General features: G+C 31.3%; 1 protein-coding gene and 1 long non-coding RNA gene across 2 annotated transcripts; one reads left to right on the top strand and one right to left on the bottom strand.

The window, feature by feature from the left end:
- Positions 1-153: 153 nt before the first annotated feature.
- Positions 154-26,179, top strand: LOC114878459 (organic cation transporter protein-like). The gene is made up of 10 exons (XM_029192305.2): positions 154-650; positions 9,892-9,991; positions 19,834-20,156; positions 21,190-21,293; positions 21,385-21,539; positions 21,721-22,031; positions 22,713-23,025; positions 23,363-23,544; positions 24,435-24,571; positions 24,645-26,179. The coding sequence occupies exons 2-10, from the start codon at positions 9,964-9,966 to the stop codon at positions 24,700-24,702; spliced, it is 1,611 nt and encodes a 536-aa protein (XP_029048138.1). The 5' UTR covers positions 154-650; positions 9,892-9,963; the 3' UTR covers positions 24,703-26,179.
- On the bottom strand, positions 15,541-19,827 carry LOC123988559. Its single transcript, XR_006830171.1, has 2 exons — positions 19,502-19,827; positions 15,541-16,666 (listed from the first exon to the last, which is right to left on the bottom strand). It is a non-coding gene; the product is annotated as an uncharacterized LOC123988559 (long non-coding RNA).
- Positions 26,180-26,877: the final 698 nt, after the last annotated feature.

The raw sequence follows: 26,877 nt of genomic DNA on the forward strand, positions 1-26,877 counted from the left end.
TTGGCAGTGTATACGTTAATCGTTTAATGCTTACTTTATGACGTTTAATTGAACGAAAAACGTGTAACAGATCGTAGAAAATGACCATCGTTACCTGACGTCTCGTCCCTTGTCTTATTGGGGGGCGACTGAACGCCAAGCGAGTACCGTGCGCAGTTGTTCAGTCCCGAAGTGGAGTCGCGCGAGTGATCGAGTCAGTTTCGCACGAACAACACGCGCGAGTAAAACGCTTCCCTTGTGCTTTAGTTGATCGTCGCAGCTCGTGCACGACACATGGTCGACGTAGTGTCAAACATACTGCATCGTACCTAAAATTTAAATAATCCAAGAAACCATTAGCTACAAATCGCATCCAGTTGACTTCAACTTTTCTTCTTTTCCACCTTTTTTTTTTATTTTATCGAAGACGATCATTTGATTACACAATTTCCTAAAGACTGGATGAGAGAGATAAATTCTTGAATGAAAGTTTCATTTTCGGTTTGAAATATAAGAGCGTCTTAGATTGCCGGGGATTTGATTGAGATTAAAGTGTTAAACCATTTTGAAGTAACAAGATTGATGCTCCAAATTTGAGGAAAAAGGGGACGGGAAATCGAACGATCGAGAGAGGATCTCTAGAAACATCTGTCCGTCACACTGCAGCTGAGGTGAGGAATAAATTCTTGATGATAAATGAAAATTATTTGATTGTGCCCTTTTTTTTGCTTCGCTTTTGTTTTAACAGTGTCTGCTTGTGGCGTGATTTTTGTATTGAAAATAAAATGTTGTGTTTTTTAGTGAAAATATAGCATTTCATTTATCATTGTACACGTTACAAAATGGACTTTTGTAAATAAAAGCAGCAGATTGTATGGTATTCTGTTGTAAAGTGCATGAATTGTGTGTACATGGGCATTAAGACTGCATATTTGCGATAACAGATAACCCGTGAATTGCATCAAATATGTTTTTAAACTTGTCTTGAATTAACTATGATTTAAAGTTGGTTTGTGATGGACAATAAAGTTACTTTGAAATATTTCTGGTCCATCGGAAATCTACATACGAAAAGGGCAAAAGTTATCAAGCATGACATTTTTAAATAATTGAGCAATTATTTATTATTGGCTCGTAGATACATGGCGCTGAGATAAATCATATGTATTAAAAAGATAAGAGCGACAGTAATTCACTTGATATCTCCCGATTAACTTTGTCACGTTTCACACGTGCCATATGATGTTCAACGTTTTTTAGATCAGATTGACCCATAACTGGTATGGTGGCCATTTAATCATGTAAATAGTGTAATGGGGCTCATAGAATTCCATTGAAATATTTAAAAATTTGCTTTTAGCAATGTTTATTTGTTTATACAGTAATGATTAGGTTACATTTAAAGAAATAGAAAAACTACTATTAAGGGTTCATACTAATGGAAAATTCATTTTAATTGCAATTATTTAACAATTCATATAATTTATAGACATTTAAATAATCTTAAATTTATAAGACCATTGTCGTACATTTATCAAAACCTTATGAAAACTCGATAATATTATTTTGACAATATCTGCTGCATTGTAAATTTTTTCAACCTACTTCATTCATAGAAGGTTGAAGTTTATCCCTTTATGTTAATGCAACAAATATTGGTGGTAGAATCGAGTTACTCGCAGATGTTGCCTCTAAAAATATGCTTTGATAAGCGATGATTTCCTTCAATGCACTTGTTAATCCAAATTCACGCTCTCATTCCTCTATCAAAATCTATTTGTGTCTTAATATTATCTCTAGAATTATATAATCTACAAATTAAAATAAATCTGAGTTTAATGCAAGGTCGCGATTGAATGAGCATCCTGTTCGGAAAATCTTATTAAACATCAAGAATTTTAATGAAGCATTAGTTTATCACCTAGAAAACGAAATATATTTTATAATATTTATTAATAAGTATTAAATATTTTAAGACGTTGATTATTAGGGGGGATCACTGATGGTCCATGCCTCAAATTAAAAAAAAAGAAGAAAGGAACAGACAAATTTTGAATAACACTGCTATTATATTAAAAGTATAAGAATTGCTTAAATTTGAAAATTGACCATTTATGTCTTTAATAATTAGCGTTTTCACTGCAATCGTCGTGTTAACAACATAATTATTTCACATCTTGCCAGAAGTGAGAAATAATTCTTCTGACTATCGTATAGAAAAAATCCTCCTCACATAAACGAAGAACTGCAGAGTTCGTTCTACGATTAACTAATATTCAGATCAATCGTAATTGCTGTCAGTCTGCTACTTCCGTTTCCTAACGAACAAGGCACAATGCTCCGACCTAACTGTGAGATATCTTTGTTCGTCGCTTTATTTCAAAACCGTTAAGAAAATGGTAAGCTCTTAGCTTTAAAGCTTTCGAGCTTAAAAAGCTGCAAGTTTAATACTTTGATACGATAAATAAAGATAATTAGAAATTGGAGTTTAATTTAATCCGTGTCGTTAGTCGACTTATCGCGATTAACGCAAACGAAAGAAAGAAGAAAAATTAATTTTAAAAATTATCAGAAAAGATCAACTTTTTCGATAAGATTATTTAGAAAAATTCTCTTTTATGGCTTGCACGATCCCGTAGTTTTCTCGTCAATTTTGTATCGTTAGAAAAGTTTATATTTTATAGTTCCTCTTTTGTGTCGCGTGGAAAATTGGCAGAATGTCAGTTATTGTATAAAAAATCAAGGTTTCGTTTCTAGCATGAGAAACGCGTGTGAGAATACGTGGGTGTCCAGATGCTTTTTGAACCAACACGTGTGTAGCATGATTCATGCAACAGTTTTCCGGCGATTTTGGATTTACGAAGAGGCGTTCCGCGGATAATCTAACGTTATACGATCACTGAAAACGCGTATTCTTGCTGCAATTGCAAATGCCCGCGTGGAACGTGTCCAAGCGACGAAAAATTTATTAAATATCAAGAAACATGTTTCGGCTTTGTTTATTGCCTGGCAAGTGTTGCAGTGAAAGGGATATTAATTTTGTTTTATTCTTGCTGCTTTTCAATTAATTTTCATTTTAATTTGTATTAACAAGTTTGAACGTTATGTACCTATGTGTAGCTGATTATTAATGGGATAAATATTGCATCGAAAATTATATTGTATTATAATACATTAGTGGCTGGTGTCATGCATTTATGACTTTAATATGTTATTTTGTATTTTTGTACATTCACGTTTTAGTTTTAGAATTTAATCATTCCCAAAATCTAACACGTTGATGGACAAATACTTTTTTCTTTTTTCTATCCAAAATAAAGATTTTACAGCTTCAGATTTTCTACATCGCAACATTACCATTTTTTCAATGAAAGTCTAATTTCATATAATAGAATGAATACTAAATGGAGTAAAGAACAGTAATGAAAAACTGCACGTATTCTGCTGTAATTACTGCAATGTCCCAATCTTATAATGCACGAGACGATGCAGCATGTGCGTGCGCGCTGTTTAAATAATTCTTTTTAGCACAAGTCTGAGGCTTAGTGTCTTAACATAACAACGGGCCAACAAATATGCGCAGTTGATCCGATCACAGCAACTGTAGCCAAATGCAACTGTGGACGAAGTTCAATGCCATACAGACTTTCTCGAGTAAAACGAGAAAGATTGCTCTCGTTTCTCATCGTTTCCATTCAAACTTGAATTACCTTCAAATAATTATTTGGTATATCAAACTAACCCGAATGGCACTGACTGTAACACAAATAGATAAACCAGAACCGATATAATTAGCTTTTTATGAAGGACAGTTGAGACAATGGAGAAAATAGTTGATTTTTGTTTGGAATGATTCTTTCTCGTTTCCTCTTCAGCGATCTGAATGAAAAAGTTTTGTTTCCATCATCGTTGTTATCTTGGTTTTACCTTAAAAAATGTCACGATAAAATAAAAGGATTAAATGCAATAAAAATAGTTAGAGCATTAGTTAATTTATGAACAATTTCAATTCAAGTATATGTCAACTACATTTCTGTGTTCTGCATTGAATTTAAAAAAAAATTAAATTAAAAAATTTATTATATGACCTTCTTTTATTAGTATAATTAAAAAATAATTAAAAAGATATTGAAAATACAAAAATCTTTCTGGAATGTCTCATTAGATGAACTAATTTAAGTTTAATAATGGTGTTAACACAAATGATAAAATAACATAAATCATAAGGACATTATATTTTAAAATTATATGAAAATGATTCGTATTAGGATATCTAACGATGTATCGATGATATAACACGTGTAGAAAATTTATCTATTCGTGATATAATCAATAGAACACGGTAAGTACGCTTTTAATACATCGTCGGCACTTTTGTTTTTATCACTGTCTCTCATTCTCGACTTACACATGCTGATATTTATTCCGTTGCACACGTGGCACAAGATGTGTGCGATGCTTCAACAATTTGCACGGAAATAGCAACGAACCAATAAAAACTCCTTACGTTGAACAAGCTTTACGTTTCAGAAATTGAATTTTGTGTTTTCCGTAATAAAACATCATATGCAGATATTGTACGGAAAAATAGAAAAAAATATACATTATATTTTAATAAGTATATTATTAAATTCTATTGTGGTAGATGCACACTAAAGTTTATCGAATTAAATCTCAATATTAAAATTAAAATATTGAATTGGACATGATGATTAAATGTGTTTCTAATGACTTAATACACTATTTAAAATAGTTTTACCTGAAATGTAAATTTTTTAAAATAGATTACCCATTTCGTTATAACATCTGTTGTTTAATATTCAAGTAATCAAGCCTTAAAATTTGATGAATTGTTCATTATTCATTTTAAAACTGTCAAGAAAATATCCTGTTATGCCTTAAAGTTAATCAGTATCTAAATTGGTAGTGATTGTATGTATTTTTTGTCGGCAATAATTAATTTCCAATGCAGTGTAAGTAAGTTATGTATTTATAACAGCCGTTGAATAAGTGGCAATGAACTAAAAACAAGAACGAACCAACCGAAAGGTTAAGGATTTTGAGAATACTGCTTCCTGCTACTCCATCAATATTCATACGTATACAGACACAAGTCATATCCGGTTCGTACAAGTCATACAAGTTTGTGGCTTATGTTGATTAAAATGTACGATATATAAACATATGTGTAACAAGTTAAGGTTCATTTCATATCAATAAATAATTAGTAGGTACAAGCGTTTGTTTTCACAGATGTAGCTTCTTCATTGTCAAAACATGACTATTTCATTTATTCAGATAAATAGGCTCTCTATGTGAAAATAATCAAAATTTTGGAACTTCGTTCAGAAATGGGATAGAGGAAAATGTAGTAAACGATACATGATAAATGAATTTGGTTATCATTCCGAGCGCGCTAATGACAAAACTTCTTATCTCAAGTACACTCTGTTCAAGTAACTTCCGTTTCGTAACCGGTTTAAAAATGTGCTCTCAATGAGCTTGTTCGAGCCACTCAGAAGTTAATACTAATCCATAAAACTGTTTTTCAAATTACTGACAAATTTAATTTTTCATTTTGTGAAGTTCTTAGTTTCTCAATACTTTAACTACCATATATTTTGTAGAATCTTTGACTCTTGCAATTTTAACAAGACAGTACTAATAGAATTATATTTGAAAATGTTAATTTATGTACGCTGCACTGATATATGAATGTCTATAGAGATTAATCACCTGTTTTAGTAGGAACGAGGTTGTTTAGTCAATTACAAATAATTTTAAATGTCATAAAAATTATATACTTGATGCGTGGAAATGCTTGAAAGGACTTTTTATGACTTTATTAAGCAATAATCAGTTTTCCTCAGTACTTGGAAATTCCTATGGCTATTTTCCTTCCATTCTGAATACATGTAGATTCTCGTTTTTACTGAGAATTTCTGTTGAGAAATACTGGGAGCGATTAACTGGTGATCTCAAGTCGAAGAATTATGGTGTTTGTGTAGAATGAAACATTTTCTAATACATTACAGTATCGACGACAGGTTTCATAGTATTTTTCAAATAAGTAGCTGATTACGTATCTTAAGTAGACCAGTAATCCACTTAAAAATTTCATAGAAGCTCTCGCGTTCTGTTAATAAATTAATGTTACTAATGGATTTACAGAGATAATAGGATTAATTGTAAACAATGTTTTAGTCGACTGACGTGATCGTAACTCTGTTATTTCAGAATGTATTTTGCCTGCGCCATGTTTGAAACATAAATACATTGGAAGAATAACAATGTATGTCAAAACAATATGTAGCAATATTTTGACGGTTACGTATTTATGGAATCAATATACATATCTTGTAATTATGTACCGAAAAAGAGTTATATACTGAGAAAATTATATTTGAAAGTTTTGATAACTTATGCCCCAAAATGAACAATTATCAAATTGAAATCAGTGCATTCAGAAGGTGTAGGAGATTTGCCTTTGGGGGGATGAATTACATATGTAAAAGTATGTTTTTTAATTTTTCTCCAGTAGTAGCCTAATTATTTTTATATTATAAAACAAAGCAGAACAACTAGGAAAAAGAAAAGGAATATCAAAGTTATTAAAACTTGATAAAATTAAAGATTAGTAAAAGTAATTTTATTTTAATAATATGAATTTGATTTGTTCAGATTTCACAACTATGAATAGGTACGCCAGTAAGTGCATATTACAGTAAGAAATGGATTAAAGAATTAAAAAATAACATATCAAAGTTAAAATTAAGAAAAAATATTTGAAATATGGAAATCTCGAAACATGTTATTACTTATGTAGACGTAGACGTCTGATGTAAGCAATAAGATATTGACGTGGTTATCAATCGCGGTAAGCGTGTATAACATCAAATTAAAAAAAAATAAAGAAATGAAAATCAACAAATGGAATGTGTTAGATCTCGTATACTTCGCACTCTGTTATCTACAATTGCATCACATCCTTTGACGTATTCCTTTGGTACATTTGCATATCAAAACATTTAGTAATGCGATAAATCTAAGGGACTTTATGTTTTTGAACAATAAGATAAATCATTGTACAACTATGGTAGTTGTGCAGAGGACTGATTAATGTTGCAATATCTTGTAAACAACGGTTCAAGGTAAATCTTTCAGCTATAAATACCTTAGGAGGGTATTTGTTCAATAAATAAGGCAATTCTTGTTAACAATATTAATTTCATCGTAATTAGTGTTGAATATCCAGTAAGTTTCAACAAAGATTATACTGAAATTAATATTTTGTGGAAATTTAATACCATTTTGTGAACTGGAATCCTGTGTTTCTTACACGAGAAGGTTTGTAAGTGGTATAACCACATATAAATAGCATCTGCATCACTGTACTACTCGCCATCAAATTAGGCTTCCCTAGGGAAAATGGCGATATAGGGGAAGCAGGAATTTTCAAAATATTATTAAACTTAGTATATAATTAAGAAATATAAATAATAAATAAATATCAATTCAAATTTTCCCGCATGAACGTTTACGCGCAAGTGATAGAGCCAGACTGGTATGTATAGGGGTTCTTTCCCTACGCTGCCACTTTCCCCGGGGATACCTATAGGAGAAAGCGAGAACCCGGGACATCATCATTTTTCCTGGGGAAGTCTGATTTGATCGCTAGTGTACTTACTTTCAAAAGGAACATGGTCTTCTTTGAGCTATGTATTCCAGTTTTCTAATATTTTATTTTAATTATAATCAAAAAAGAAATATGACTTACATCAGTTGCATGGACCACCCTCTATAGGTGAAACTAGCTTAATTTATTTGTTTTTTAACAGTTGGATTTATTCTATTTTTAAGAATAAAAAAATTTCTAATTAGGGGGATATGACTATTTAAGAGGACCAAAATTGGATTGCTAGAAATAATAAATTATATAGTCTGTGTTGACTAGATTTTTGAAAAAATAATTTGCAAAAGAATAATGGCAGCTGCAAATTGAGATATCAATTTTTGATAAAGAAATAATCTATTTTGTGGCCTTTTTAACTCGGAGATTACCAAACCTACAATTAAAAACAAATTTTTTTAGCTCATATTCAACCTTCACGATCAATTATCCGTCGTAAAATGATAGCAACCATGGGCAGTAGCTCATACGATTCTCAAATTGAATGAAGTACTACATCAGCATTCATCGTGGTATTAAAACCATCAGCAAGCATGCTTGATCATGGCGTCATGCCAGTGAGCTGACCCTACAACACACAAACACTTGCAATTAGCTTGACTGTCGATTAATCGCACGTTGGTTCTTCTGGAAGCAATCGGCATTACTTCGTCTCGAAAAAATCGCAAATTATCGGCTGTGATCGCATATACACGCCACTTGCAGGATTCCAAGTGGCACCTAATCGTGTAATTAGCATCCTCGTGCATGGTATATAACAACAATCAGCTCTGGTAATAAGCGTCGTAACGTTCCCGAACGATCTTGGATATTTGCGATTTTCTTTGCTCACCGTGCTGGCTACTTTAACAGTTTTTCCTTTTGCTTTCCCTTTCTCTCTGTCACTCACGGGTCAATAACATTCTGTCCTTCTAACGAGACTTGCATTGTCCTGATTCTTGCCTCTGAAAACAGGCATACGGTGGACACATCGGCCATCTGTAATCGATGTTTCTGCAGTTTGGTAATCCTGCAACGTTCGATTACGTTCGCTCGAAGATTCATGGGCGTTTAACGAGGTAGCATTTGCATTACGAAACGTTTAACTGGCTCTTGGTGGGCGAGGTTGAAACTCGAGTGTTTGGAAATTCGTGGACGAGGCTTTATTGCTTTTTTATTGCAGCCGGTTATCAAATTTGATGTTTGGGACGAAATATAAAGGAAAAAGGAAGGAGCCGAAGTAATAGTTGCGTTGGAAAATGACAGGGTAGTTAACTGGTTGAGAACTTAATTCGGGTTAACTCAGATTTGATGTAATGTAGAATTTCCTTTATCTCCAGTTAACTCAGACCTACTGCACTGGTTTAATTTATCTGATAACGTCGATATTTAGACGATTTTGGGCTTTTCTTTTGTAAATACGTGGAACTGTGTTTTTGGGAATATTTTAATAATATTTATAAAAGGATTTCGACCTTATGTAATCAAGATTTATTTATTTAACCTTTGTAAATATTTGTAGTGGATTTGGTGTAAGTTGGAGATTTTAATCTTATTGAAAATTAAATTTATTGAAGTTGATAATAAGGTGAGCGAGAGTAAAGTTAGTAATAGTAGGTTGAAATTCAGAAATTTATAGCTTCTCTTTGAAGAAGATAAATTATTTTAATCTATATTTAAATAAATTACATTCGATCCAACTCATTTTTGTAAATGATGCTTTTAACATTGGCATAACTTGAATCTCCTTCTGGGGTGGGAAAGCCCACGTTGGCCTCTACCCAGTTGACGCATAGATTTTCTACATTCAAACGCATAGATTTCATTACAGTCGATTTACATAGAGCTACAGGATGTCTAGAAATCGAAAAAAAGTGACTAATTAACGTTTTTTTGATTAAACTGATAGAAGATAATTAGCTTTTTGCACGGATGGAGGACGATTGCTTGCAAAGTTATTAGCAATAAACATCGCGTTTATAATTTTTTTCTCCTCGTGTCTTTTATAGTTATAGAGATTTTATTGCTAATCGTTAAGTCAGTTTCCTTCCTTTATGTAAAACTAAGAATTTTTTAAATAAATGAATTTACGTATTTTATCCATGATTAATGCTATCATGATAGGATTGAAACATGCCTATAAAATTCTACAAAGTATAAAATTGAAACAAAGTTATTGATCATATTAAGCGGTAATTAAATTTCTTTGAACAGATAAAAATTCATGAATTTCCATGTTACAGATAACACATTAAAGAAAATAAAACGTGAACGTATCGCAAAGAAACAAAATAGCTGCACAACCAGACAGTGATATGAAGAATACGCAAACCAACAGTTATGGTATGTCAATCTATTCTCTATTTAAAATTAATTCAATTTCATGAGAATTTGAATGTTTTCATACATCATATAATCATTAAACCACTTTAAGCGAACTATAGGCAAAGAGTAATCAAACCACTAGGAAATTAAATGAAATTAAATATAATTAAATACAATGATCTGTTTTAAATAAATTCATCAACAGCATATAAAATAAAAGGATATTTACAGCGAGGGTTAATTTTTCTCATCTACTTTCATGTCGGACAAGATATAAAACTTAAAGTAGGTTGGTTTTGCAATTCCATCAGTTCAGCTTCAGGGACTGTTTGTCCTCGGTCACAAAATTTATTCGCGTGAAAGACAATGCCCTCGAATCATGATGCATTTCTCGCATGAGAATAAACGATCTCTTCGGTTGCGCTGCAACGAATCAGCGTTAAATCGAGGGAAGTGTTTGATCTAGAAAGACTGGTAATATGCGTGGATCGTTCGAGTCTCCCAAGAAGGTAGACGAAGTTGCACGCATGGGAATGAAGGCTACTTTTCCACTGTCTCGAGGTTACCGTACCATTTTACGGTTCACATGAACCCGTCGATTGGTTTTTTGTTTGAAACTGGTTTCCTCGTCATTTGCTATACTTAAACGTAATAAAGGACCAAACGGTACGAACTCATTACCGAAGAATCTTGTTCCAATTTTTTTTCCGAGAACCAATTTTGGAGTTAAAAATATTACTCAGTGGTGATTGAAGAAAAACGAGTCTGAAAATTTATATACTGAATTTACAATTTTGTGAATTTCTTAAATTCAATAAATTCAGTATTATCATAAAAATCTCACTTCAGGTATCTTATTGTTTATAAACATTTTGTCCTTGTATTGTGATTACTATCGTTTCATTATTTAACAAAATGCATATAAATGAACGGTTTCCACTAGTTTTATCAATATAGCAGAAGATATCAATCGTAATCATGCATTTATAATCATAATATCGGTGGCGTTCTTGAGACTCTCCTTCTAATAGTCATTACTCATATATGATGTGTAAACGCACAGAATCTTATTAATTCTCTGGATTAGCAATTTTAATGAAAATTCATTTTCCCTTTGTATTTCCCAGTGTTATGAATGAGTTCCGCCGCTTTTCCGTCTGATAATTAGACGTATAGCTTTCAAGATATGTATGATAAGTGATTTCGGGAAAACCAACAGGAAAAATAATATTATTTTTCTTCCTTAAATTCTAATTTGTTTCAGCTATTTGCATGGAAACGTTATTGCATAGTTGATTTGATAGCTCCTCGAATTTCATTTCAATTTACGTAAGTTATATTTGCACAGATAACAATCCACGTGGGTGTTGTCTATGTCATGTAATGTTTTAATTACTGGTAAGTTGATTCATACCCGTAAACGGCATCTTGAGTAATTGAAGTCAAGTAGAAGAATGAAAACGATTGTATTTCTTTGATTCTTTCTTTTTCTTACATAAGCAATCTATGATTAATGCTTTGAATTTCGAAATCTCTGTTAACAAATTAAATAAAGGATCTAAGGTAAATGAAGGGGACTCTCTCAAGAACGCTATTACTGTTACGATTATAAATGTAGATATGATATTACTGACAACAGGTTTAGTCTTTTATTAATTCAAATATGAATTGCTCAGTCTTATTAAGTTATTAGAATATTACCATCGTTGTATTTTATTACTTAATGTAATACGGTTTGTTTTTTGTTTTTTAATTTTATATCTCTTTGAAGCACGGAACTTTAGTAAATAAAAAAGCCCATATTCTACAGAAATGTTATTTTCATAAAATTTAACAAAGTAAGTAAAGTAATTTTAATTTTACAGGGTAGTATAAAAAATATCCCACTATGAATATTATGGTATTAAGAAAGGTGGAATACTTTTAGTCCTAACGTGCTTCAAAGAGTTATATAAAATGATTGCAAGGAAGTAAAGTAACCCCTATATCTTTTGGTCCACTGTATTTTCAGTCAAATTGTTTGCAACTGTAACGGATAGGCATATGTCATTTTCAGTTATATCTTGCCTGTACGTTTGACATCGTAAAACAAGTGTTACGAGAATTGTGTAACAACGGTAAATGAAACTATATTAGAACCGCAATTGCGTGTTTAATGAAATGAATATCTTGAGGGATCACAGAAGTGCCTTGTTTGTAACCATTTGTCCCTGCCATTACTTCCTTGTTATTAAGACAAGCAGAGTGCTCGAGAAAGGTTTGATTCATTTTAAACGTTATAAATCAATTTATAGGCAACTAACTATGTTCTTAACAAAGAGTATTATTAAAAATTGACTAATTGTCTAATTTTTAGTCAATTTTAATCTATTTTGCTGTTTTTAAGAACGTTTGATGTTGAATATATTGCTATTTTAGTTCCTAAAACTATATTTGTGAATCAGTCACTCTTATTTATGCATGTACCATTATAATATAAGATTACACGAGAAAACGGTGTTTTAGATGATACATTTTAATTATCGAACTCCATGATTCATTCGTTGGGGAACTTTGCTCAATTTGACCCGAACAAAGTTCGAAGAAGGAAAGTTCAACCGGTTCAATTTACACAGCAGACAGACAAATATTAAATGCAAGTTCACGTTGGCGTTAAGTATATTGATATCAAATGATTTCGTAACAAAAATGTTCTTTGTTTAACATAATAGCTAGTGAAACATTTCATAAATATCGCGTATACGTATATGTTATACTGTGAAGTTTCAACAAATGAAGATAAACAAAATAAAATTTAATTATTAGGATACGATAAATGTATTAATTATTATTTATAATAAGATGATATTACAATATAATGTTGTAATAAGAAGATATAAAATGAAATTTATAAGTGTGAGTTTATCGTCAAGTAATGATTCTCAATATAATGAATCCTTTGTTACATCTTATCATCAACTTCAAAGTATTCCTTATAACGTTTAGTTGTTTCTTTCCCGGCATATACACAAATTAAAAAAAGTACACTTTTATTCTTCATTACAAATTTATTTTAGTAAATTGATCGAATTTTTTTAAAAGTTGTTCAATTACCATTTCAGTACGTATCACTAAGCATGTTTCAATGTTATCTACAACCTTCGTTATAACGAAAACTTTGATCTTCGTTTAAAAAATGCAAGATGACCTTCTTATTTCGAAAAGCACAGATGATAAAAGAAATGACCCTCTTATAAACCCTTCTACTAAAAAAGTTATCGAAATGATTCCAGTTATATGCTTCACCCGATACAATCACTTTGATGTCTCAACAGAAATAAACATACATTCTGAAAAAAAGCCTTCTTTTAACTGTCTAGAAGGTAGACTCTATTCTGATACTTTTTTTTATAGCCAGTATTTCTTAACGTAATTTCAAAACGCTACTAAAAAATGGTTTTCGGGTGATTAACTATAATTTCTACAATTATGAATATTTTTGAATAAAAAAATTGAAAATTATGTAAATTTTGTCGAAGGTATATATCTGAACTCTTTTCGATCCTTTCAAGACTGAAACCATGAAGTATCACCGACAATTCTTGCAATTCTTTCGTTTTATCAGTTCCGTTCGGTATGAAGTCGAGTAATTATAGCCGGTTTTTATGATCAAAACCGTATCTCGTTTTTGCACGAAGCGGTTGACATGCAAACACATGTAAGAAAGTGTATCGAAATACATTTGTGCCCGATAAGAGGGTGCCCTATCGACCAATCATATTACTCTTTCCGGCGCACACCCTCTTCTTGAGCAATAACATGTCGACGTATAACGTCGACAACGGTGTTCGTCACTGAGCAATGACGATTGCAAATGAACGGTAATTGATCCGGAGTCAACAGTTTAATTAAGAGTACTGTAGTTTTTTTCTTTCGACCGTTATCTCATTAACAGCTACCAGAACTAATCATTCGTTTTCAATGCCGATTCAAGTGAATTGTACGTGAATCTTAAACGATTGAAGAGTAACGAACTGTTGTGTTTTTTTTAACTTTACAAAGTAAGAGAAATTAGAATGAAAAGTTATTTAATTAGAAAGCTGAGCACCGTGCATAATAATAGAGCATCCTATAATTACTCATTCTTTCATGACTGTACATAGTACACTTTCCAGGTAATTTTCATTTATTGTTTTTAAAAAAATTATTATTTCTTCCTACCAATGATAAATTAAAAATTTTGGCTCTCTTACTGGTATTTTCATACTAATGGTTTTTGCACTTAGTAAGTCGTTAATTGCAAATATTAACAGTTACTGTCTAATTTTCATTTAAAAAGCTCGAAACGAATGATATGTTATCCACTGATTTACTTCACCAAAGATAAGCGACGACATTACTTATAAGATGACCTGGTATAATTCAAAGGGATGATTGACAAATTTATAACATTATTTTTGCAATCACTTGCTACCAAAAATTTAAATTTATGATGCGATAAATTTCTTATTTATCAGCAAAGTTTATTTAAGAAAAACTCTATTAACAAGAGATTCGAAAACGTTTATGCAATTTGAAAAGGTGCCCCCTTACCGGTTTATTAATTTTTATATTAATAAATGATTTTAATTCCATCTTAATACTTTACATCAGCGGTTTTCAACTAATAGTACACAGATAATTTGTGTAATTTACACTGTAATAATTTTAACATTGCTTCACACAATTTTAAAATTGCTTCATAATCGCACAGTACCAGCCATGACATGCTTCTTCGGTTTCACAAGATCCTCACTCTCCCCGCAGGTTGTCCTTTGGTCGGGCTTCCGCTCTACCCTATAGGTAGAGGTGTGCGAGTACTCGATCTATTCGAGTACTCGAATTTCGAGTCGAACAATGATCGGTTGGTCGAGCCGAGTCGATCGCTTGAATTTGCTCGAAATCGACGAGCTACTCGAAAAAATCGAACTACTCGAATATTCGAGCCCTCGTAAATCGAAGTTTCACAAGGGCTCGAATATTCGAGTAGTTCGATTTTTTCGAGTAGCTCGCTTTTATATCAAACAGTTCGTCGATTTCGAGTAACTCGGCAAATTCAAGCGATCGACTCGGCTCGAACAATCGAAGCGAGATCAGCTCGGCTTGTAAATTACGAGTACTCGCACACCTCTACCTATAGGTGGCTACAGGGAGAATGGCGATGAAGCTGGGACAGCCTCGTATATATAGGAATGTGGCCTCCCGCCACTTGCGTATGAACGTTTACGCGGGAGAATTCGAATTCATATTTTTTAATCATATACTAAATGTTATAACATTTAATAATTGAAAATTGTTATTTTTTTCTAAATCACTTTTAATATGAATATCGTTAAAATGACTGTTTTGAGATTTTCTGCTTCCCTATATAAAAGAAGTATATGACAGCAATGTAATAATTAAGTGTATAATCTCTCTTTCTCTATTTTCTTCGCTGGAATTGGAATTTTTGAATTTTAGATTCGGTGATACGTATTTATGAAAAGGTTCACAGAAAACGGTATACAGTGACTAAACGTCTAAATTTTATAAAAAACAAGAAACGCACATACTAATTTTCTTATTTTTATTCTGAGTTAGTGTTATCAATTTATATAGGAAAAATTCATAATACACGTATTTTGCTGACGTAATATTATTAAAATTTTCCTTTAGCTTGCAAATCGTTTCCCGTTTACACGGCATCAAATCGAATGTGTAGGAATAATCTATTTTAAAAATATAAAAATAGTTAGAATAAATAAATTGTTGTCTGGAGAACCGGTTGTTCTCGCGTGCAATATATTTAACAAACGACAAAAATTAGCTTTCTAATTGTACGAGCCACGACTAAAAGTAGAGCGAATCAATAAATACAAATTTTTCCGAGATACTAATCTACATGTTTCCAAGGATAGCGCTGTCGCTTTCATTTTACTCTATTAATATGCTTATTCCTGTTTCCTGCCATTCAAACACGAGTTAACAAAATTTACAATTACATTATTATACTGATATATCAGTATAATATATTTTGTTATTACTTTTAAGATATGCATCTTTCTATCTAATGGCTTTGTTACTAATAATTTGCTGATCATTTCAATGCAGAAGTGCGCAGTTCAATTAATCTTACGTCTCTGAAGACGTGGACAAGATGCGTACGAATATATTAAACATCAGGTTTACGTAATTCATTAACTCATCTTGATCGCAAATCAAACAAACCATTGGATTCACGTAGCCGTCTTTGATAATGCACGTGAACGTTTGAGTGTCTTATTAACTACGTGAATGCAATTGTCAATATGTTACATGATATTAAATTGCAACATCCCCATTATCAAACGCACGATGCAGACGTTTAAAAAATATTTGATAAGACACTAAACGTATAATAGTTACCGTTAATCTAAATTCTACAGGTAGGTAAAACACAATTTTATAATTATTTTCATTGTTACACCAGCTGATCAATTAATATTTCTAATGAACATTGCAACAACTGGTGTTGGATGTACACTTACTACTAAATAAATAAACGAAGGACGAAAAATAAATGCGCAAATATAATCATTTTTTTGTCTACAAAAGTTAATATTCATTTCAACAAAAGCACTTCAATCATTTCTGTAATTTAAAATAAAATTTGATATCCATCATTTTTATGAGTTTGGTTGCTCCGGTGTCAAGTATCTGAAAAATTATAAAAATTAATTAAACGTTTTTAATCTTTCACTTTTTGTTTAAAAAAAAAGATAAAAAATGGTATTAAATTACATACATATAACACCTCTAATTATCTATAAGAATGATTGAAAATTCAGAAAATAAACTGAAAAAACCTTGATATTGGTAACAAGTATAATCATCTGTTTGTAAAATACGAGGCTTAATATCATTATTCTGGATAAGTAAATGATTTATTTTGTTTTGTCTAAGACTTAACAAGTTTACCAATTTCTTACAAAGAAGGAAATATATTACTGCATATTATCTTGTATCGTGTTTAAAAGGTAAACGACCATGATTACAACTGCATTTGCTTATATATAGTTACCATTTGCCGGTGGTAAATATAATAAAGATCACGTTAATTTTTCGGTTCCTTATATCGTCTACGTCAAAGCAATAAATCAATGATACAAGTGGTATGATTTTAAAACAAATGTAAACATGATACTTTTTGAATTCCAAGAAATGGTGAAATATAAACGTATACCGACATGAAGGAAAGATGAAAAAATGAAATATAACGGAACACCCATTAAGAAAGCTTACAGAATAATACTTTAAGATTTTAACGAGCTTTAGAACGTTGGCAGATCATGTTTGAACATAAATTGTAAATATCTATTTTAATAGATATTTAACAAGTTAATTACTATAATAAAAATGATCGCGTGTAATATGATATGTTATAATTACAATGATTTATCATACCATTGCTTCATTTTCTTAATTTAGCTTTCCATTTGTTATCTTGCGTAATTTTAAGCATTAGCATAACTAGGTAAGGGCCACTAGGGTGGACTTCGCACCCCCAAAAATATGGACTGACCCTTTTACTATTCTATGATTCCAAAATGTTAAGGGTATAAGGTTTTACAGTTTTAAAATTCTAAAATTCTAATATTTGACAAGTTAATAAATTTAAAGGACCTGACCCACCACCGAAAAGAATCCTAATTACGCCAATCGTTGCAAGAATGATTTTTTACTTATGCTCCCCAACTTTTGTCATCGTGTGTTCAAAATTGACGCAGCTATGGCAAATTTAGTTTTCTGTAATTATTAAATTATTATAGTAATAATTAATGCTGCCTCGAATAATTATCAAGTAAATATATGAAACAATTCATATCTTTAGAATATAAATAACAATTACATGAATATTTCGTTAGAGAATCATACATGTTTTGCAATGAAAATGTTATTAATTTAAAACAATGGGGAATATGATTGTATTCTTCTGTAATCTTTTTTTATTTATCGTGTTATTGAGAAGTTCGTGCAAATCTTTTTTCTTGCGATACAAGGATGTCTGGATAGCGGGTCGTTGGATATCAAACAATTCCGAACAATAAACTAGAAGCATATCACGAATGAATTAATAATTTAGCAATGCAATTCATTCATTGCTCTCGAGAAAAGGTCAGATTCATTAAAATGACAATTAATCGCGATCTTCCACTTTGTTAATTGCTGAATCGAGTTAGCCTTCGCAATCATTGTTACGTTAGACGTGTGTTTTCCATCGATGAGTCTTTATTTGTGTTTACCATCTTTAATAACGTTTGACCGCAGCATTTTCATTGCGTTCAATTATCTTTGGCACTTGTTTAAGTAATTCAATATTTCTAGGCTTACGATTGCTGACGTATTAGTCGTAAAAATTAACATTACGATTCGTTGATTGATACACGTTTTAGTTGATTCACAAATTTAAAATCAATTTTGAAAAATTTTATCATTTTGCACTTGAAGATTTTTGACCGTGAGGATTGTTAATTTTATTTCAAATGCGATTTGAATTTGTATTCTAAAAATCAAGGAATAAATCTTTGTGACTTCCTGTTTAAGATCGAAATGTACGAGCATCGATTACTGCAAAATGAATCAGCATGTCTAACGTTTTATAAAAATATTGTTATATCTAACATGGTAAGAAGGCTATAGACAATCTACAATGCTAAATAGAGATAATTTCCATTCGGACGCGTGAATCCGTGTTCGAAAATACAGTCGCACATGAACGTACGTAATTATGTATGCGTGAGTAATCGTATTTATGCAAGTTTCTTAACATGGAAAGGTCAGGCAAACAGAAATTATTCCGTTGTAAGACGGTTTTTAAATTACAAAAAGCGTCAAGAAAGAAAAAATTGTCTCTTGTTTGTATAAAAATGACACGTAACAGTATTTTCAGTGTCATTATCATTGTATTAATACAGAAGGTTTTTAATTTACATATGAATGTTAGAGCTGTTACAAAGACAACTATGTACCTCTTAGCGTTTATACTTTTTCGACAACGATCTGAAAATTATTTAGGGTACTAAATTATTACAATTTAAGATTTGATCAAGCTTGTTTGCACTTTTATCAATTTATTTTAATTAATATAGTACTGTCAATATTGACAGTAGCAAATAATTTGAAATGATATCTTACATAAATTTAATTTTCAGAAAACTGACCCGGGTCATTATTAACCTAATGTATGATTTAAAATTCAAATTTAATATTAGATATTTTGCACGCTTATTTTTTAAATTCTTTATTATTTCTTTAGATATTTCTTTTTCGATTCATGAATTTTAGTACACGGTTGCCAATGCACCGTTGTGTAATACGTTTTAGAGGTCTGGTTCACGATTAGACCCAGCTCTGCTATTCGAGGGTTAAATCAATTTTCAATCATATTCACTACCATTAGAAAATCGTAAGGGACTTATCGTATGCTGCTGTTATTTAATTTGAGCTTTATAGTTAAACTTATTTTCTAATTCTTTCTTGCCCCCTTCTTACATTGCATTTTCCCCGAGGACGCCTATGGGGAAGGGTGAGAAACCTGGACATTACCATTTTTCCTGGGGAAGTCTGATCACGAGTGTACCTTGATTATTAAACAATCCAAAATACTTTGATTATTACACGGTATCTATTCACAACACATAGTAATATATACTAGATAATATAAAATAAAATAACATATTCAGAGGATACAAAATGCATAGAGTTTGCAAAAGAAAATAATACCTTTCAGCGTATTCTTAAAAAAGAAAGAATATACTTGCAAAAATATCCGCAGTCAGCTGATTATTATCACGGGGATTAAAAATCTTTTCTTCCTTTTTTAGCGGAAGTGAATGGCAAGCACGTGTCGAATGGCAAAGAAGAGGTTGTCGACAATGGCGAAGAGGTCGATGCCGTGCAAGAAGCGATTGGGAATCTTGGCAGATGGCAAATTTACGTTTGTCTGGCAATCTCTTTGGTCAAATTCCCGATCGCTTGGCACCAGCTTGCCATCGTCTTCATGGCGCCACATCAAGACTACAACTGTATCTCACCAGCTCGTTCAGAGACATCTGATCAGTGCACAGTCAATGTCAATGGAACATTGGCAGAGTGTACAGAATGGGAGTACGACAGAAGCATGTTCACGGAGACCATCATATCTCAGGTAAGTTTCGAAACTTTTTGCGTTCTTCAAATTCCTCTTTGCTCGTGGATCGAGCTGAAGCGTCGATAATCGATGCTTTAAATTCCAGCGGCGGACTTGCAATTAAATAAATTGTTTTTAAAATGATTTTTTACTTAATACTTTCTATTAATAAAAGAAAAGTACGAGTAGTGCGTGCTACATTTACGTTTTTTCTCGTAATGGAAAGATAACGAATGAAACGATGAGTCGGATGTTAAACGAATAATGAAACCGATTTAGACGTTTAACGAAGCGTGTCGTTGGGGTAAGTGGAAATGTTCGGTCAGTATGTTTTATTAGTGATTGTAGTTTAGTATTTGTTGGCGCACTTTGACCTACGGAATTGTATTGTAATGCGTAACGTATGATGTAAATGATTGATGTGAACGAAAATTGCTCTTTGTCTCAATGGAGTTATTTGTAGAGGGTGTTGCTCATTATTAGTGTAAATTGTATATGCAACCTTGTAAAATTCATTAAAAGAAACGAAGAAGGCTTGATAAATGTACGTCTGTAATTTAATAGTTTGTAGAATATATAGTTGTAGACAAGAATTAAATGTAAATTTTTGCATTACTCACATGACTTGCCAATTAATAAGAAATTTATAAATAATTATCAAAGTCAAACAAGTTCTTATTGTATTCGAAATACAAATCATTTTCAATATTATTTCTATTTCATTTGAACTTCATAATTAATTGTAATTGTTTTATCACAGTTCAGTATTTTAAAATAGCAAATATAAATATTTGAAATAAAAGAAAAATATTTGGTACCAAACAATCAGTAACACAGTGAGAAGTTAAACATCTACATCATAATATTCTTAATTACAAGTAGATGCATGATTATAGTATCAAAATGATTATTTCTAAGTTAACAACAAAATATTCTTAAGATCTTTTTAATGTTGTAATATAATAGTATTTACTTAAATTATTTAGTATTGCAATAATTCGTTTATTTTATTTGTACAAACTGTTTTATGATTGTGATTATATTATTTCAGTGGAACTTAGTATGCAGTCGAACTCATTACGCCAATATCCAGCAATCTATCTTAATGTTCGGCGTACTGTTGGGCAATATTATATTTGGCAATTTAGCAGATAGGTACAGACAATATTTCTTTTAATTTTCTCATAAATTTTCTGTGTTTCAAGTAATATTAGACATAATTAAATCTTACGCATTGTTACATCAGGTATGGTAGAAAGATGCCTTTGATGGTATCCGTAGTTCTTCAATTGGTTTCCGGTATTGGGTGCGCTGTCGTGCCTTGGTTTCCGGCACTCTTGTTAATGAAATTACTTAGCGCCTTGGCTACTGGGGGCACAATGGTTACTAGTTACGTTATTTGTAAGTAACTGTAGTGTTTATTATTGTATAATTAATTTTCTATATAATTATTAAAAATAGGTAAAATTGCTACCAAGTGAGTAATTTCAGAATTTTAATTTATCACAATAAGAAATACTCTTCCAGTTAATTAGATTTCTCTAAAATTTGTGTTTAATAATTTTTTCAAATATTTTTTTAGGTATGGAGATTGTTGGTACAAAATGGCGAGCAGCTATCACAGTACTTTACCAAATTCCATTTAGCTTAGGCCATATGTCCTTGGCTGGACTCGCATTTCTCTTCCGTCATTGGCAACATCTTCAAATGGCCATCACTCTTCCTTCCATCATCCTTCTGAGTTATTGGTGGATCGTACCCGAATCACCAAGATGGTTGCTCGCATTTGGAAAACAACGTGCCGCCTGCAAAATCCTGCAAAAAGCGGCGAATATTAACAAAATAAAACATAAAGACATTCCAGAGCTTGTGAAACAGCACTGTCTGCATCAGGTAAAATCAACATTTCAAGAATTGATGAAAAATCAATTTACGTAAAACGCAGCTTAATTGTTAAGCCATTTAGAAATTTTTAATAAGCCATTTCCTCATTATAAATTTCAATATAGATTCTACACTTTAATACAGAATATTTTATCCTTAAGGTAAAGTCTGCAATTTCCGAGAAATCTCACTGATAAGTTCCTTAGGTTGTACTATTGTTTTATTTAAGATATTCTGGTTATAGCTTGATCTTGTTGTGTATTTGTAAAGAAAAGTATCTTCGATGACTTAAGTTTTCTTTCAATGAGTTATTACTGGTTCTATCTGAGAACTTTTTAGATACAAAGGATGAATCATTTTGATGCAGATTGTATCATTTTATTCGATATAAAATTATTTCGAATAAATTAAATTTTTCATTAATGATAATCGTTTTGAAATTCAATATTGATTGGTAGTTAAAATACAAATTAATAAAAATTATAATCTTTTCTTTTTTCAGTCAAGTTCCAAACAAACATATTGCACACATTATTATGATAGGAAATTTTGTAATTACCTGCTTAATTAAACAAAAATTACTTAATCTGGGAATTATTTATAATCATTACATAATTTCTTTGTAATGAATTAAACTTTTCAAAATTAAAATTTGATATATTTATCGTCATTGAATAATTTTTTGCATAGAACTCGAAAAGATCGGGTTTAGATCACAAAGCATCCTTCCTGGATCTATTCCGTACGCCCAACATGAGGAGAAAATCATTGTCCATCTTTTTCAACTGGATTGTCTGCGGCATGGGACTGTTTGGAATGTCGCAGTATATTGGACAAGTCGGTGGAAATATTTTTATAAATTTCACCGTTTCCGGTGCAATCCAGATACCCGGCAACTTCGTTGCTTGGTGGGCAATGAATAGACTTGGTCGCAGGATCACTTTGATCTGTAGCCATACGATCACTGGTGTCGCTGCTCTTTTACTCATCGTAGTTTCAAACGGTGGGTATATATTTGATTTCCGTATTTTTGTTAATTGCTAATGAAAATTTAGTAATACGTTAAACATTACGGGAATCATTGGTGGCCAGCATCATGAATTCAATATTGGATGCAAGAACCAGACAACTCTATTTTCTTAAGAAATTAATATTTTATTATAAGTTTAAGAAATAAATTTTGAAATAGTATTTTTTATTTTCTGTAAAATTAGCCTAGTTTTTGCATCTAACCTTTCATGAATTTTAAATTCATGATACATTTAATTGATTGGAATAGATAAATATATAATATAATATGAATTTCAAAAAGTTAAATAAATTATTTTACTTGTTTGCAGATCTCGCGTGGCTTAGATTAATTCTAGTCTGTACCGGCATCGTTGGTATGTCGGTTTCTTTCACCACCGTTTATCTATTTTCTGGTGAACTATTCCCAACGGTGATTAGAAATATAGGAGTTGGCACTAGCAGTATGTGTGCCAGAATAGGCTCAATCTCGGCACCTTTTGTAGTGTCTTTGGTAAGTTAGAAAATAAGAAGATTATATTGTTAATTATTTTATTGTAGTCATAAAAGTAGACACAGTGGTAAATTTGTTTGAATAAGATTAATGCAGTTGATCTTCTAGATTATTACACGTGCGATGGATTTATTATTCCATTTATATTTCCATTAAAATTTTTATAAAATAAGTGCTTCTAAAAAAATGTACTTTCCTTGAAAAAAAATTAATTATTTTTAATATTTATTTTGCATTATATCAAAGAGAAGCTATATAGTTTTTCTATTAAGCAGAAAATGAAAATAAAATAAAAAATTTGGATCATTTGCTTAACGAATAGGAATTAAAATAGAACAGAATTATTATGGGAAATAAAAAATATTAAAATGAAAGGGGTTAATGGAAGAAAATCACGTACCAGCAAAACTCGTTTTATCATTCCTCACGTAAGTCTATACGTAATCGACACAGTTCTGTCATTTCTACGATAACGAGGATGTCGTTGTTACGTTCTAATAACGGTTTATCTTACCGTATTCGTTAAGTACATATTGTACAATAAAAGTAATCTGCTTAAATATGTGAAAACACCGTTTTCGGCACTACGTCGAAAAATTCTTTGGTCCAATAAAATTCTAGTAACATGTTTAATCGCTCAAAAGCTCAAGTATAATTGTTGAATCGCATTGTATCATGAAAACAGGTACCATTACGTAATAAACAAATATTAAAATCATTTCTGTTACTTTTTAATAACTGAGCTTTTAATTTTATAATTATTTCAAAAGGTAAATAAATATTGAAAAGAAATATACAGTTGATTAAAAATTATTCTCTACTTATTAGTTTATACGTTAATTAGAACTTCAAGATTATTGTTGGATAAATTATTGAACATTTCCATACAGGATCTCATTCAAAGTTGGCTACCACCGGCTTGTTTCGGGGTTTTACCTCTTATTGGTGCTGCTCTTTGCATCTTCCTTCCGGAAACCGTAGGTTGCACGCTTCCGGAGACACTGGAAGACGGTGAAAACTTCGGAAAGTCAGTACAACTCACCAAATTTTAGTATCCACAGTCTAATATAAAAAATTCTAACATAATTTTCTGCCCTCAGGAAACCTCAGAAGATCAAGAAATATCGGAAGGACATCGAAGCAGAGGCGGCACTTTGAACAAAGACTGCAATAATTATTAAAGAAAAAGAAATTATCTAGAGGTATGAAAATAATAAAAATAATGAAAAGCTAGAGGACACTACAACGAAAAAGTATCGAAATTTCTATAGAATAAATTAGGTGTACATATAAACAATACTGCGATCATTCCGCGTTCTTATTTATTACATTAATACATTCACGACTTTAATTGCATCGAGGAATCGCTGTTTCTCTTCGCACGCGTTCAAACATATCGGATTCGTGTTTTAATGTCCACTCGTGCCCACTAAACTTAATCAGTATGGCTTGTTGTAAGAATATTTTTGATATTGTCGCAGCGCTGCCTGGATTAAAAAGCGTTCGGGGGGGGGGGGGGGGAGGCCTATAGTTACGGATCTCACTTTACAGGGGGCCTCGTTATAAGCTTTCCATTTATTATGTTCAAAAATATTGAATGGATTTTTTTTTACTAAATTTAATTTTATTTAGAATAAATTTTAATTTTTTAACCAAATTTACTAATTAACAGGCCCCTCGAAGGTTTGATAGCCTCAGGTCCCAAAGATATTAATCCGGTCTGTGTTAACGATTTCAAAGAGCTGAAACAGTGTTACTTACTGTCGAATGTAACAATTACGAGAGAACCGTGCCTTGTACCATTTATATGCGAATGTATCAAAGAAAAATAGATCATTTATTTTATAAAATGGATATGTTATTCTTCAACATCCATTCCTAGTGCCTGTCAGATGTAAATAGAAGAATTTTTAGTCGATAATTTATTTTGATCACAGGCATACTTGAATTGTGAATAAACGTATGGGTGTTAACCAATAATAATCAAGAAAGAAAATATTTGAAAATATTTGTATAATTCTTTCCATTTAAATTCCAGAAAGTCATTCCTATCTATGTACATATATTTTACTTGTATGTAATGATTTTGAGAAAAAAAATTTGTAGAAACTCTTTCTAACTATCTTTTTATAAGTGTATAGAATCAACTTAGAAATATTTTCAAGTTTCTTTGCACTATGTATAGGATTCGTTTTTAGTAGGTATATAAAAAGAAGATATTTATAGGAAATTGTTTAATTAATTGAGCAACCTTGATTTTATTGTTGCCCAAACAATAGGAAATTCATACCAGTTCTTGGTATTATATTAATCTCTGTAAATAGAGCTGTAAAGATCTCGCAATATCATACCACGAATTACTAATGAGTCTTTAATCAACAATGTGTTTATAACACTTCTAAGTAGAGGAAAACTGAAGGAATAAACTAATGACAGTACGCTGTGTTGCTTATGCTGATTTTACGGCTACATGCAAAATACTCTTATTATTATATTGTATATATCTAACTATGACTTTATATTCTATCATAGTACATATACTAGTGCACAAATTTCAACTTATACACACGTGAAACGTTTATTTTCTAATGTACAATATTAAATATCTACGATCTAATAAATGCGTTTATTACTCTGTTGATGTATTACATTGTTTTTATCAGTAAGGCAAAAACCACTGATAAAATCCGATCATGTTCATAAATCGTTCGAGATAGGAATAAAAGAAGTCTGTTCTTCGTTTAAAGAAGTATTAGCATCGTTGAAGGTCAAATTTATAATTATAAGGAGAATAAAATTGTTTCAAAAATACATAATTGTTTGTGGAAATAGCTTGTAGTCAAATACATTTTCCTAGAAGTAGCGCAGTTTCAAATAGCTTCTAGTTTACTATCACATTCTAATCAAGTTTTGGATATATAAAGTTTCTGTTTCGAGAATAATAACTTTTTATTTTGAGATCTTAGGACGAGTAGATTGATGCTAAATGAAAGGCTGCTTTTTGTACTATTTTGGAAAAACCAGAGAAACTTAGAAAATGGAGGATTTTGGATAGTGGAAGAATCGGAGACTTTGGATGTTTCAAAAAGTCTCAATCTACCATAATGATTTTGAAAATGATAACTTTTTATTTTGGGATGCTTGTAAGTAGGTTGATGTAAAATGAAAGGCTGTCGTTTATTTTATTTTGGAAGAATCCAAGATACGGCAATTACCTGATAATGAAAAGAATTCTTGCTGTTAGCGAGGTTCAAAATTTTTTACCATTTTAATGTCATTCCCTACCTTACCTGTTTATGTATATACTGTCTACTTATTTGTTACCAACAAGAG

The sequence above is a fragment of the Osmia bicornis genome, chromosome 2 (genome assembly GCF_907164935.1).
Source record: "Osmia bicornis bicornis chromosome 2, iOsmBic2.1, whole genome shotgun sequence".
NCBI lineage: Eukaryota > Metazoa > Arthropoda > Insecta > Hymenoptera > Megachilidae > Osmia > Osmia bicornis.